The sequence below is a fragment of the Aphis gossypii genome, chromosome 2 (genome assembly GCF_020184175.1).
Source record: "Aphis gossypii isolate Hap1 chromosome 2, ASM2018417v2, whole genome shotgun sequence".
Taxonomy (NCBI): Eukaryota; Metazoa; Arthropoda; class Insecta; order Hemiptera; family Aphididae; genus Aphis; species Aphis gossypii.
This window is the reverse complement of record NC_065531.1, coordinates 81,870,973-81,887,673: the sequence shown is the minus strand read 5'-3', so window position 1 is coordinate 81,887,673 and position 16,701 is coordinate 81,870,973. Positions and strand designations below refer to the sequence as shown.

Genomic DNA, 16,701 nt, shown 5'->3' with positions numbered 1-16,701 from the left:
GACACACAAAGCATGAATAATCAATGGCAAGTTGCGAGAATTCATAGGAAGTCAAGAAATTAATTATATTAGAAGTCTAGTGTGGTATATAAAATGTATTTATTCGCAAGCATTCGATCCATTCCCCCCGTTTATATTAACAATTATATAATATTGAGATAACATTTCATAATCAATATACTTATATAACACTGCATCTTGATTATAACTGGTGGTCGTATTATATAAAAGTATTTATATTAATATATTTTCGTTTATGGTAACCATAATATATTATTGGTACTTAATTTTGTTTGATTAAATTCATTTAATATTTAAAATTTATGTTATTCGGTTGTTGAATGTTGAAATTGTCTAGAAAAAATTATAACAACTAGTGTAATATTTTTCTAGAGATAGATAATACTTATATCTATTTAATGATTTCATTAATTGTTAAATCAAAGAATTCAACTATACTGAAAAAAATAATTGTATTTAGGAATTAGAACTGTAAACTTCTGGTCAAATCAAAAGAAACTTTTTAAACAAAATCTGAAGTTTTATACCTTTATATATATACCTATATATATCACCCAAATGATTCAATCCATTGTATCAAGCTTTTTTTCAAACTTTTAAACGAACCCAATCTATTATGTTGTAACTTTTTATTTGTTTAGCTGTTATTCCGAGCGTTCCGAGTATTCTTTTCCAGTACTTTATTTTGTTTAGAAATACATTTTAATAAATGTCTAGCAAAAATTTCCCATTGTAATCTGAGGGATACGTGTTTTGATGAACTATGAAATTTAAATTTTCATTGAGGTTTATTGATTAAAACCTTTTGCTTTAAAATGTATAAACGAAAATGTTGAATATTTGTATCTATCATTGACGAATTTGGTAAATCTATTTTAAGTATTTATCATTGTTCAAAAGTTATATTAAACCTTATACAAGAATAAGTATTTTACTATTATTTTTAATTTTGATAGTTTACCTATCAGTAGATTAATATATAGGTACATATACGTATTTATTAAACTGTATATTATGTAGGTATTAGTAATATTGATTTTATGTTTAATATAATATATATTATATTATTTGTTTATATATTTATTTAATAGGTAACATGTCGTAAATGAGATGATAAACATGATGCATCATAATTATTGGTTTTTGATTAACCATAATTTGTTAAGTAATCTGATTATTTATTTTATCAAAAAATGTTGATAAAATATAAAAGAATTCACTATTCTTTTTGTTGGTTTGTATTATTTAAATTTTAATTAAATTTGGTTAAAACCGAAGTACGTATCCTTTTCTGATTAAAATATGATTAAATATTTTGGATTATAATAAATTTATTAGTATCTGAAGTTCAAAAGTTAATAAAATTAAAGTAATTATTTAGTTAACATAAAGTATTTTTTTTAAATATTTATGTATAATTTCAAGTTATTTATTTATTTATTCATTATTATAAACGTCTGTAAGGCTCAAGTAGAGTATAGGTAAATTTAAAATAATATATCTTACTATATATAAAATAGAGTATTTTATCGTACATTATATAATTTTAAATAAATTGTAATAATAATAAATTAACGACAACAGTTTGTATAATATAACAAATAATAAAGTTAAACAGATTAAGGAAACTTGGCTTAGAAAATGTAAATCTCATGTATGGAATAAATCTAAGTATTTTTAATTCATTATATTTTCTAGCAATACGATCTAAGGGATTATTATATACAATTGAACACGTAGACATTACTCATATTGTGAATTATATTAAGGAACATTACAATTTAAAGAATGTAATAAATTCGGACAGGATATAATGCCTTTAATTAATTTGCGCATAAAACAAATATTTGTAGATTTGAGTGTAGAATCAAGAGAATCTAAGTTAAGGCTGGATTGGGTTGACGATAAAGAAATAGTTGCTGACAAATTAAAGTTAACGTGTAATTTTCTCTTGTACGCGATAAAACGTAAAAACCTCCTTTGAACGCGTTCAAGGGATTTAATAAGGCTAATTTGTAAGGGATTCCAAAGAATGGAACAGAGCTCTAAAATTGGTATAACTAGTGTGGTGTATAATGTTTTAAGACACGGCTCGTTTTTAAATTCATCCGTATTACGAATTAAAAACCAAGACTTCTAAATGTTTTCGAGCATACAATATATTCAATATGGAAAAAATAAATAAATTTAGCTAAATACCACCTCCACATTTTGACTACTCAATCACCGATAATATTATAATTGCCGTTATTCATGTCGTATATTAGAACGAAAAAATGGCATTTTTAAATATGTATTTAGCTTTATTTAATTCATGCCCGTTATAAAAACATTAAGCCTGTCCAGATCATCTTGAAGTAAGTTAGTCATTAGTTGAAGATACAGTTACATAAATTTCTAGACCATCAGCAAATAATTTATAATCACAAAATTTAAAACAATTACGTACATCAATTAAGACGATGGCAAACAACCACGGAGATAAGTGGCTACTCTGGGACACACATTAAGAGACAGGAAAGGTACCTAACAAAAAGCCATTGATTTTTACTTGTTAAGATCTGTCAACTAAGTAAGAACTAAACTAAGATATCTTGTATACCAAACAAACCTAATTTTTAATAAGAACAAAATGGTTTACAGAGTCGAAAGTCTTACTGAAATCTGTGTAAATAAAATCAGTTTGTTTGCCGGACTCTATAGAGTGAATAAGAGTATTATAAAAACACAGTACCACGAATTCAACTCATTGATACCGGTTGAGTGTATACGTCAGTATTGATTAATAATAGTTATTACAACTAGTAATATTGTACCGGACAATATTATAATAATTATTATATTTTAACATATTAGGGGATTTATTTTTGGCTATAACAATTAGTTCAACCGAACGTATAACTAATAAAAAAAATTAACTACTAATAGTAAATAATATAATAATAATATAATATTTTTAAAAATATACGCTACCAGATTGTTCCACTCAGAATTGTTTTTCGTATGCAATTGTGTATAATTGAATTAAAATAACTCAGTGACACTCAACGCCTAGGTCAGATTCTAAGGTTTAATTTTTTAATCGATAATTTTACATTTAATTAATTTAATTAATTAATGAGTCTTAAAACTATTACTCTGCTCTTATAGTCTGAAAATCGAGATTGTGCAGTAGGCACCTACTGTAATTATTGAAATGTTATATGTATGTAAAAGATTAATCGGCTATATTCCTATAATATTATAATAGTAAAACAAAGATGAATTAAAGCTGTTAGCTAATTAATATAATATAATATATTTACAAATAAATCAATATAGTATATTAATGTGAAAAATAGGTATTTTATAAGTTAGAATACATTATAATTTTATACTTTTCGAAAGTAGGTGACAAGGTTACAAATTTAAAATTACTTAGAATTTTTTAAAACTTTTTTTTCTCTTATTCTATTGTTGTTATTATTTTATATTTTATAACTTATGCTTGAACAATAATCATGATAATAGCAATAACACAATTCATTCGTTTTAAACAAGTGCTATTTTTTCGAATTGTTAATATTTTGTCCTTTGGTCTTTTGTTTGCCTTGTGAAAACGATTTGATTGTAATCACGTTAGAAGTCAGAATCGGCAATTGTTGAAGTGAATACGTCAAACTTTTCAATAATAGTTCAACTGCTAATATCGGTATGGATCATACTTTTTCATTGTTTTGATTAATGCATGTAATATGAAAATAGTTATGAATGGGTTTTTTTTTTATCACACTTAATAATTAGGATTTTAAAATAATTGTTTTTCCTGTTATTATAGTAGTACTTATAAAGTCACATAAAATATAGAAATATTATAGTTAAAAGTAAAAGTAAAAATAATCATTCCTTCAAATACAATTTATTTGTCGTGTTTGATTAGTTACATTTTATTGGGTTAGTAATTATTAATATTAGTTTATCAACAAACGGTAAATCAATTAACTCAACCGAGCTTTTGAAAATGTATATGACTTTTACAAATTTAATTATTAATTAATATTAATTTTACTTGTTCCTATAATATGTGGATACTTCTACGATTCATTTAAAAATGTAATTACTTAGATTAATAAGGTAGTATAATATTATGATAATATGATGAGAATAATAAATTGTATTATGCAATCAATGAACAATTTCGTTGTATTTTATTTTAGAAAGAAAAAAAATCTGGTATAGTACGATTACATAGGGATATACTATAAGGGAAAATTAAAAATAATAAATTTAACTGTATAATTAAATTTTTTATTATTTTTTTTTCCAATTTAATAAGAAAATATTTTAATTACATAATAGTATATTTCCATATTAAATACATAGGTCCTTAAAATAATATCTGTATACAAATACTTTAAATAATTAACCTAATAAAAATAAATAAAATAATATTGTTAACATATAGAATTGTATAGAACGTAGTACAAACATCTAACCAGCTAACCTACAGGTAGGAGGTACATGTATGCTATAAGTGAGCTACAGGTTGGTGCATACACATTTTGTAATAATATTATCATTTTATTTAATTGCCATTATTTACGCAGTCAAATTATTTCATTAGTTATTGAGTGTTTTCAACAAATAATATGTTTCAAAAATTCTATTATTCTTTCTTTCATGATATTTTATAAAACCATTGGAATTTTTAAATTTATCTTCAAAACAATATAAAGACTGAAGGTAAATTTTAAAGAAATTTTTTTGCATTAAAGTTTGTTAATTTATTTAAAAAAACAGTTAATATATATTAATTTCGCAACGTAAAAAAAAAAAAGTGGAAAGTAGAATAAAGTTACAACGTGTAATATTAATAGTTTTTGTTTGATGAATTTTTACATTTTTTTTTTATTTTTTTTTTTTATATTTTTAATATAACGATTTACATAATATACAAGACCGTTTTGATGTTTTCTCAGTTAATTGTACATAATATTTTATTAAAAAAGCAGAGAATTTTTTTGAAGTCCATGTAGGATTCCTGTTTCATTTTTAACCAGTCTATTAAACTCAAGCAATTAACTGTATTTGTATTTTTGTAACTTGTATTTATCGTTAAGAAACTATTATACTGTCTAGACTTCAGAATATTGTCATATTTAGTGGAGAGGGCTTAAGAAGCAATTGATCCGGTAGCCAAATCCAGAGTCATATATACTCTTAAAGGTCGTCAGTGCTAAGTGCTTGAGGTTTAAGGTACTTAAAACTTAAATTAATATATACTTATGTATGTATAATTTCATAAAATATATAATATAAATATTAAAAGTAAAATCTCGAGAAACTTTTAAGTACTATAAATACATTTATGATAATACTCGTTTTGGAGTGTGTATAGATTAGACTAATTATGGAGGTTATTTATGGTATGATGGAAGACGACACCTAGCATCTTATAATTTATAATTATGCCTGTATTGTTAAACACGGATGAAATAGTGACGCTACTTCATTTTATGCTTACCTTATTCTTAAATACTCACTATAGTCTAGGGCGGACAATTATTTATTTTGTAAATCACGTCAAGTGTCAAAGTACTACTCGTGTGCCTATTATAACTATGTATGTTTTCGTCAATAACTCATAATCAACGTATTTAAATTATAATTTTATTTTTATTATTAACCCATCAAATGCGGAAAACGTTGAAAATAATTGTTTTCGTTTATCGTCTGTAATAAGACGCGATTTACGTAGATCCTCCTCTCACTCTGCAGGCTACGAAGGCGTTCTCAATCGTTTGATTCTAAAACCTCATAAGAAGACTCCGCGAAGAAACTCGGGGTATCGATATCACACGAATCGTAGTTTTTCACAACACGATACGTCGGTCATATATTATATTATATTATTTTAATGTCTATATTGCGTTTATAGAGAGATAAAATCGCGTCGTACGCGCGCGTTCGTTCATAATAATATCTGTGCGTTAATCCGCGTCGCGAATAATAATCGCTAAACGTCCGTTATATACCTGAAAAAAAAAAAAAAAAAACTAAAAAAAACTAAAAAAAAACAAAAATGCAAATAAACAAAACACACCTCTGCAGGTACGATATAATAATGATGATAATAACGTACACCACCGGCGGCGGCGGCGCTTGCGTTGCCTAGGGTTGCACGGGCTCGTCGGAGGCTGGCTGTTGCTATCGCGTCCAGCAGCAGCAGCAGCAGCATCACCAGCCGCCGCCGCCGTCATCGTCGTCGTCGTCGTCGTCGTCGTCGTAGCCGCCGTGGTCGTCGTCGTCGTCGGCAGTATCTCGTTAACGGCGCTGTGCACCGCACATAGGACGCGCCTACAACACGCTCGCGAGACCACATCAGCGCCCGCTGTCGACGCCGCCGCCGACGACGTTTCCCGCGTGCTCATCGCCGTTAAATCTGTTCCCGCTTACCACACCCCCGCCGCCGCCGATTACTCTCCCGCTCGGGCGACGACGATCGGGGTTGGTCGCCGCCACCGTCGCGGCCGCAGCCGCAGCGTTATCGTATAGTGACGTCGTCGTTGTCGTCGTCGTCGTCGTCGCCGTCGTCGCCGTCGCCACTGCCGCCACTGCCGCTGCAACCATGACGACTGTTGCACACTCGGCCGATGTCGGTGCACCCGCAGTGATGCGATTATGACGGTCACCTGCCATCCCCAATCCCTTTAAAATTCGCGTCCCACTCGATTTTATATTATTTTTATTATTTTCATCGTCGTCGTTTTAAAATAATACACATTATTGTTTATACACACACATATATTTATATATATATATATATATATATATTTATATAATATACATATATATATAAATTCGTCTTCACCGACGCCACTGCCAACGATCGGCGCCACTTCCATCGCCGCCCGTCGTCGTCGCGTTATCCGTGCGCGCGCGTGTACAATATTCTCTCGTCAGGTAAGCCCCCGTAAACCCTTTCTTATACTTTGATATGTGCTACTGTAATACGCATACTGGCCTACCTGTTAGATGATAAAACGATAGTAATAAACGTCGTAACCACTATCTCCGCACACCACTTTCCCCGCCGTGTGCCATGACCATAACTACAGTTCTGTTTTACCGGCGTCAAAGCGGCCCTGTGAGGGGAGATGGGTTGACATTACAATAATAATGATAATAATAATAATAATAATAGTAATAAAATAACCCGCTCACCCCCGCAGCTCGACGCGAAGTCTTTAACTCTGTTTATTTATTTATTTTTAAGCCAGTATTTTATATTATGGTTTCGAAAAAAAACCGTTCTGGGTTTTGCCGGAAAAATTATATGAGATAATAAACGACGGTGATCATATTATTATTAATATTACGATACGGAACTACACATGTGCGGTTTATACACTTCATAGTTCACAGAACAATATCGTATTTTAAGTTTCAATAGAGTGTAAATACAAATAATGTATTACATAACTTCCTATAATCTACTGTTGAAAGAAACCAACGACCGAATCAATCAAAACCTGTTGAACGACGATTTATCATAAAAAATGTTTACTACATTTATAAAAGGACATTAAAAGTTTCCAACAATTTCAGAAATTGATTGTTAAGTTAATAATGTTCAACAATTACCCTTCGTCAGGGTATTTCATGATTGAATAAAGTTAAAGTTAAATGTTGATTTGTCAAATACTTTATTATAAAATTAATTTTTGCCTTACAGTTGACGGATCTTAAAAATAATTCGTGAATTTACAAAAATATAATACTTTATTTATTATTTACTATTTAGAATTATTTTTGAGTATGGATAATGCGAATTTTATTAAAATTTGAACTTTAAACAATTATATATAAAAAAAAATTGTCACCTTATATTTTTATTATATTTTAATTGCCGTATAAATAACTTATTAAGCTACTTATATTAAATTTCAAACTTATAAAGTTATTTTATTAACATAAATATTAATTATGATAAAAAGTCGTTAATTTTAAATGTAAATAAACAGTAGGTACCAAAGCCTTTTGACAATTTTAATATTATGTTTAAAATGATGATATCAAATATTAAGATCATATTTTTGATTTCTTTGGTGATTAACTTTTTGATTCCTAAAGTAAAAAAAAAATTGTTTTTTTTTCCGATTAATTTTAATGATAATTATCAAATTAATAGTTACTACTAACTTCAAGCTAGATATTATTTCCAGAAACTTTTAAAATTGAAGATAAACTAGAGTATGTATATTGTATATATTTAATTTTATTTTAATAACTTAAAAGCTTAGAATATAAGCATTATTGTTTTAAAATTCACTGAATTTAGTATGGTATAATATAAATCTATCAAAAAAATGACATTTTTAAAAAATGTTTACAAAATAAATTTTTGCTGTTATGTTAGTATATTACAATGTATTATTGTGAATTATGACATGATTATTTAATCTCTGGGGTCATCCTCTAATCTCGAGTAATGTGTTACAATTAACTTGAATGTAAAGTTTTAATATTTAAAGTGTTCAGTGAACTTGATATTCACAATACAAAAATGTAATCATTGTCATTATTATATGAAAGCTTTTACATAATTTTTGTATTTCAAAATTATACTGTGATGGTTTATTAGAGTTTAAAAAAATTTCGTATAATAATTTGGGTCTTAGAGACTTTGCTCTCTTGACATATGATTTCATGACGGTAGGATAAAATAACTTTTAAAACTCAGTTTTTCTCTCTCGAGAGACATTCAGGCATACCTGAAAAGTGAATGTAATAAATTGAACTAAAACTTTTCATCGATACTTCTGTTAACTGGAATTAAAAACATATACAGTATATACACAGGCGATTTTGTCGGATCAAGTGCAAATGAAAACTTCAATAAAAAACTATTATCATCTATACGTTCTGTTTTTATATAATTTAGAAATCGTATTATACGTATTTTTTTTTAACGATTATCGATATTATTCATCAACTTTAAAATATTAAAGTGAATAAAAAATATTAAGTGGGTAATACTGCTTCTTAGCAAAAAATAAACATAAACATTTAAAACGAAACTAAGAAGATTATTGTTGATATCAGAACATTATACCATCATAATATATTTTTAATATTTTTATTTACTATGTTTATTATACGTAGAAACCTGCTTAAATAAAATTAAAAAAATAAATAAATATGAACAATTGAACTCGTCTTTCAGAAATTTAATTCAAATGTTAAATATCATGGATAGAAAATAGATAGTATTAAAATTGTTACAAATTATGGTATTAAATATCTTCATTTTTAGTTTAACATCAATATCATCAATTATTATCCTAAACGAAAGACACCAACTTACCGATATAATTGCCAATCTTCATAATCGAAAAAAGGGAATTATTTAGGTATTAAATGAATAATATATTTTCATACGATCATTTTTAAAAAGGGATCTCTAATGTTATTCGTTAATGGAAATTTACATTTGATTTGGTATATTCGTTACGAAAAATTAATATTACATAATTATTATAAATAAATAACAATACATTTTTATTAAATAATAAAAAATATTACATTGATTGAAAATATAATAGTACTTATTTTAGTTTTTTAATTCAAATAATTTTAGACTTTGAAAGAGTAATGGAACGTATTAGTTTAACAATAATAATATGTGTGTGTGTGTTTTTTTTTGAGCTATTGACATACTTTTTTTTTTGTTTATTTTCGATTTATATTGATAAAATAGTTTAGTCAAAAAGCTTGAAAATTTAATGTATGGTTTTAAGTTGTTTTGACAGCAGTCACATCATTAGTTATTTGTAAATTTTTTTTAAATTGGAAATTAAATGAAAAATGTCGATTTTTTCCCTGATGATTTTAATTATTTTGTTGTAACTTTTTCTTATTGGACAAATGGTATAATATTATATTATTTTTATACATTAAGAAATATTTAAAAATATTTGGAATAGTTTTGAGATTTTTTCACAATATAAACCTATTCACGTTGTTCTATGGGCTCATCACTATGCTTTATAAAATACTTATAAAATGAACGAGATATTTTGGCAAAAACTATTTTAATATACAGATTTAGAAAATACTAATAACAATACAAATACAATATAACATCATAAACTGTGCTTAGAAATATATACTGATCACCAGTTTCTTTTGTTTAGAATTGTTTTTCGCATACAATGACTTATCATTGAATTTAAACTTAACACATTCATTATAGTGACCTATTCAACGAAGAGTCACACTTGAAACTGAAACTATGAACATATTATAGACACCGAAAATCTATTTTCAAGGTTTTTATCATTACTATTTTAAGTGCTAATAATAATAATAATTTTTTGTTAAAACTACTTAAAAGGTAAAAAAATAAAATGTTTAGAGTATGATTAAAAATGTTCTTTATTTATGCTTAATTCCAGGATGATTTAAAATTATTGTTTATTGTATTTTGATTTTGTATATATTTTTTTCTGTAGATAAGAAGAACTCAGACTTAATTGCAACAAAAATATGCTGCGTGCACAATACAAATACCTGGGTTATATATATTTTCAAACAACCTTTTTTTTTCTTTAAAAATAATTTATTTGATGAACGGATCATATAATTCTTGTGTTATTTCATAGGATTCAAAAGGTTTGGGTATGAGCGCTAAGATAAAACCTTTTGTATTGATAAAGTAAATAATATTATTATGTATTCAAATCCAACACCGTAACAATATAAATAACAATAATAACAAAATACCTCCTACCTATAATACATCCATTGTGCATTGAGTACTGCACTATTGTAAAGAATTATTAGTTGGTTAATACATGTATGTATCTATACAAATATGTTAGGTTTATTACATGAACTTTACTATTATTTAATGTGTTTTTACTTGATATATATGATTTTTTTTTTAACGTTATGCCAAAGGTATGTAATGATAAGAGTGCTCTAGACAATTAAATAAAAGTGGGCGTAAATAAATCAACTGCTTTATATGGGTGTTATGTATATGATATATATTATACAAGTATATATCGCTTCCTTATGTTAATTTTAGCACACGATAGTGATGTAATACTATCACAAATTTAAATGCAATGATATATCAAAAGCGATTTGGAGTGGAGCTCAGAAAACCACATTTTGCCTGGATTTCTTGAAATGTATTTTTCTTTACTAAAGCTTATGGTCTCATAGAACTTTTGGCTTATTTAAATTGCCTAAAAAAGGTATTTACAGAAAATAACCATTGAAAGATACTAAAATCTATTGTTACATTTTTACTTCATTTAGAGTTTAAAATAAATTAAGAGTCTAAAGAAATGAATTGAAATTTAAAAAATATGGCTTATTACTTTTACTTATACTTTTGTAAAGATATTTATTGTTACACGATGTGTATATTCATGATTTAATTTTTTTTCTTCCTGATACATACGTTTGAATTAAATTTAAAAAAAAAAAATTAATTTTAAAGCCACATAGATAAATGACGAGTATATATTATAATTTTGTTATAATAAATCAGAATTATTGTTATTATTATTTTAAAAATAAATGTTGGTAATATTTTTATATACATCTTATTTTAAAAACAAAATGATACGTTATAATTTTTCATTTGAATATCTGCTTAGTGTTTTTTGTTAAGAAAATTGTGCGCGATATGGTATTATAATTGGCTTATTGATGGACAACTAAACATTTTAATTTCAAATTCACATAACATCTTTATAGTAGAAATTGAAAATATACAATATAAACTTATTTTGTGAATTTTGTCTACAAAGCATTTTTTCTCCCTTCCCTAGTTGTCTTGTTATATCTTTTAAAAGTACTTTATCGGGCCAACAGGTTGCCGATTGATTAATGTCTCGGGATTTGGGCTGAAATCGACGATATTGTCTCCTTTCTATCTTTCCTAAGGGACATACCACGTGCCAAATAAACGAAGAAAAATGCTTTGTTAGTGTGTATCTTTTCTTTAGTAAAGGATACTCTTTATTTTACTGCAATTTTATCTCTATCCTGAATACCATTGCACAATCAGCAAATTCGTTACGTAGTATCTGTTCCAATTAGCACAACTGTGTTAAACCGACACACGTACTACAGCCACGGTCAAGGTTTTCCAATTTATGACTACGCGTGTAAAATGTTTGAAAGACGAAATGTATAACAAATTATACTTAGGTGCTAAGTTAAATTGTTATGTAAACTTACTAATGAATGTAATAACCATCTAAATAAAGATTATTCCAGGTACTTATAGTATTATACTTATCGTTTTTGTGCTGATATCAAATCTTTCTTGTTTATTGCCGTTTAGTATCTCTACTAAATTTGTATTGTACTTTAATTGGTGATTTGTATAATTTCTACCGATTATGATTTACATTTTTATAAGTTAATTTTATTTGAATTGCTAGTTTTTTTTTCTGTATATATAATATTGTCAATTATAGTCTTTTTAAAATATATTTGATGACTTATATCTTATTAACGTCCCTTAAAATATTAAAACAATAATTGTAGTTTTAAATTATTTGTCTTAACAATGCGTAATAGATTTTTCGATTACTATTGTTCAATAAAATAAAGTATTAAAATAAATTATATAATGTATCTTAATTGTTATATCTTAACTTTATACCTAATAGACGTATAAATATATTTATAAAGGATATGATGGATACATATTATTACTGTATGTATCAAGACATTTTCTCTCTCACAACCATCAATATCTGAAATCTTTTTATTTTAATTTGAATATTTAAATGCTACTTAAGATTGTTGATTTATGTTAATTTGATGTTCGCTGTAATTGTGACGAGTTTGTTAACAAATCAAAAAGCAACTGAAAACACAGTGATCATTTGTTTAGTTTTACTAATAGTCTAACTAACAAATTTTATTTATCCATGTAGTGTTATAGTAGTTACACGACTATCTCAAGTTTTTAATTTTATTTAATACTGAATAAACTGGCAAATGTATTGGCTTCACTAAGATTTTTTTTTTTACTATTTTAATTCTTTCTAGTGAAATTCGATCGTATTTGAATAAATGTTTAAAGTCTTAACTATTTATTATGTTTTGAATAATGTATTTTTTTAAGTGCTCTATAAACATTATGAATGTTTAAATAATGTTTATAAATCGATCTTTATTCATTATTGTTTTATTAAGATAATATGAAAGATAATATATAATTTCATAAAATAATTCATTATTATATTATAGTGTATTATTATTATTCTACAGAGTTAGAGGACTTTGAGTTGTCTGTAATCAGTGTATTATTTTCCAGATATTTATTTGATTTTCGTTATATTATATAGAGTACATGATTTAATTGAAATACCATTTTTAATTTAAATATTGATAACCCATAGGCGTTTAAATATATTATATTTATTTATATAAATTTATTAAATAATTTATAAAATTCACAAAAATAACATTATAAAAAAATGATTAAATTACAGTATTACAGTTTTCAAAACTACAATCTGTATTTAAAATTATTAAAATGAAAAATGAAGATTAATATCGAACATTGTGTATTCATAGTTTCAATAAAGCTTTAACGAAAAATTATTGGCATAGGTTATTTTTAGACCTGTGTCGATAAATTCAAACTATATTATGGTTTCCTAAGTAAATTTGTGTATACGCTGTTTTTGGTTATTGTTTATTGAAGAAATTACTAAACTTTTTTTAATTATTAAAATTATATTTTTTTAAGTTAAATACAGTAAAATATAAGTTTAAACTTAAAAGAAAAAGGCCCATCCAATTTAATAATATAAATTATATAGTTTCTCTAACATTAATCACTAAACAATGCAATGAATTAAATTATTATTTTTGATTTATGAGTTGTCTAAAGGTTATAATTGTACTTTATACGTTCTTATAATAATATTGAATGTAAACGTGTTTATATATACGCGTACATAATACATACAAATTAATTTAAATCTGAGAAAAAAATATTTGGAAAGCTTAAACAATTTGTGACATTGTCTTGGCAGTTTTTGATCTACTTATTGTTCTCTTAGTCTTTTTGAATGTTTAAAAATCTGATTTGCATGTTTTGAAAAATAATTTGAACATAGTGTCGAATTAGCAGGTTGAACGAGCGTCGTTATTAGTTGGTGATTTGTTTTGCCGTCAGATTTTGTGAATAGGCTGACTTATGAATGCCTTGCACTTATAATGATTATTATTTGCGTTCGTGAAGCTTCTTGTTTCTATCGTTAAAACAGAAAAAACCACAGTTGCCAGTTCCGCATGCCTTAGCTTAAAATCTTTCTGCGAGTACCTACTAAATTTCGTAAGCAATTTTGTTTTCGCGCATACTTCCGAACAAAAATTATTTAGTCGATTAAGTGTTCGCTTGAATTATTATTTCACTATTTTTATGACGTTTTCATCAGAATAAGTAGGTATGTGTATTTTGTTTTTTTTTTAAATTTTTCTCATACCAAATTAATTCAGTTTTATTATGAATATTAGTTAGTTATCTAATATATTTTTGAATCAGATTAATATTTAATGTTCTTTAAATGTCATGTTCATGTAAGTTTGGCTTAATTTATATTTATTCGAAAAGTATTTGACAACAATATAAATTATGATTTGTTCTTGAAACTATTTGTTGTTGTTTTTATTGATTATAAAGCAAAATATCAATAGAAATATTTTTTTAAGATTCATTTTAATATTAAATAATATTTTCGTCTTTTATTATTTTAATAAAATTATAATATGTATTTTATTATGGTAAAAATTTTACCTAATTTGAATTTTTTAGTAATGGTGTGTAGTTATAATCTTGGCATAATATTTATAATATTTGACCACAAATCAAGTTTTTCCAGCTATACAAGTATAGGGATGATTAAAAATACACCAATGCACAACCTTAGATTTATAAAATATATATGTCATTCATTTCAAGATCCGTTTCTCTAATAGGTAATTTTTCACTGTGAATGAAATGAACAAAATCAATGGGTTCGATCTAATCTTAAATATTTTCCTTTGATTTGGATCAATGGTACATTCAAGCAAATCGAAACTTTTGAGTACAAAATGGTTGTTTGAATTTTCTTGCATTAAAATACAATACAAATAGATCTATCTATGACTCTTCCCAACTATATTAAACTTATTTAGTATCTGTCAACTTAATGAAAGGCGATCGTACTGCTTCTTAAGTTATTACTCAATCTAATATTTGTTATGATTGACCTCTCTAAACTAATATATTTAATTTTAAAATAAATACTTAAAATATTAAAAATTCATTTCTTGCTTTAATAATATTTAATAAAAATAATATGCTAAATTCTCCTGCTAATCTATTATTTATGTTTGTTACCCAGAAAATGATGATTTCATTTTATTAAATTTAGTAGTTTTATACCTTCTGAATGCTATAATTTATATCTTTATTTTAGATAGCAATGAGTTATTGTATAAACTAATAATATGTTTAATTTGCATTATAACTCTAAATCCGTTTCTACGAAAGTAAATAAATAAATGTTTATTATATTGATTAAGTTTCAAATAATTGAACTACTAGCAATATTAACTACTCATGTACTAACAATTATAAGTATTTTGAATGACTACTTATTGTATCATAATTCATAATACTCAGATATATTATATCGGTGAGTATTGGTAATCGTAGACTCAATCAAGTGTTGCTATAAGTAAAAATTGAATAATTATTTCATATACTATGTTGATATGCTATGTTTAACTTTTGAATACACGAGCATACACATTTCGACGTATAATCACTAGTAAAGTATGCTGATTAGAAGAATCTTGAATCTTGGAATTTTTTATTTAAATAAAATTATCTTTGAGCTATATTTTGTTCGTTAAAACTGTTAATATTTACTTTTATATTTTTTTCATCTGAGCTTGAGTTGCTACTGAGAGTTGAGTTTGCTAAATGAATAAAAAAAAAAAAAAATATTATTTAATTTGGATTGAGGTAACTACAATTATTGTAAAGTGTTTACTTAAAATGCAATATTTAACCCATTTTCACATTGGGTTTAAAAATATTAAAACTATTGATTAATGCTTATTTACTATTTCTTAAAAAAATTTGAATTATATAAAATATAATATTGTTCAAAATCGTATACGAGTTAGGTTTTGAATAAGTTGAATATCGAATTACTCGGTATCTTTTTTTCGAAAAAATCATGTTAATATAATATTTGGAAAAGAACCATTTTAAGCAAAATCACAACCAATTTCGAATTAAATGTTTTGCCTGGAATCGTTTTTGAAATTTAATCATTTATCACTGCTTTTATATTTAAAAACACCTAATAGATCCCTACCACAACTTCCGTTTCATATTTTTCGTTTATTTTTTTCCCTTGCGTATCACATTTTATTTTATATAACTTTTTTCTCTTATTTAAAAATATATACAGCTTTCACAATTTAAAATTTGTCAACATTTTTTTCAGGGTATAACAAATGCCTGCCAGAAAAGGATTATTGGCGCCTCAGAATACATTTCTGGATACAATCGCGACACGGTTCGATGGCACACGTAAGTTCATAATATTATAATTAAAATACTAATAACTCGTGTGGTATATATAAGATACTAATAGTTAT

The 16,701-nt window shown here is 25.8% G+C and overlaps 1 protein-coding gene across 4 annotated transcripts in view; it reads left to right on the top strand.

Moving 5' to 3' along the window:
* Positions 1 to 6,169: 6,169 nt before the first annotated feature.
* LOC114128236 (potassium voltage-gated channel subfamily H member 8) overlaps positions 6,170 to 16,701 on the top strand; it is a 159,238-nt gene continuing 148,706 nt past the window's right edge. For 2 of the 4 annotated variants that reach the window (XM_050199228.1, XM_050199227.1), the window contains exons 1-2: positions 6,170 to 6,963; positions 16,548 to 16,633. In XM_050199228.1, coding sequence (XP_050055185.1) covers positions 16,558 to 16,633 — 76 coding nt within the window. In that variant the 5' untranslated portion in view covers positions 6,170 to 6,963; positions 16,548 to 16,557. The remainder of the gene's footprint in view (positions 6,964 to 16,547; positions 16,634 to 16,701) is intronic. The other 2 variants (XM_027992711.2, XM_027992710.2) reach the window with 1 other exon arrangement.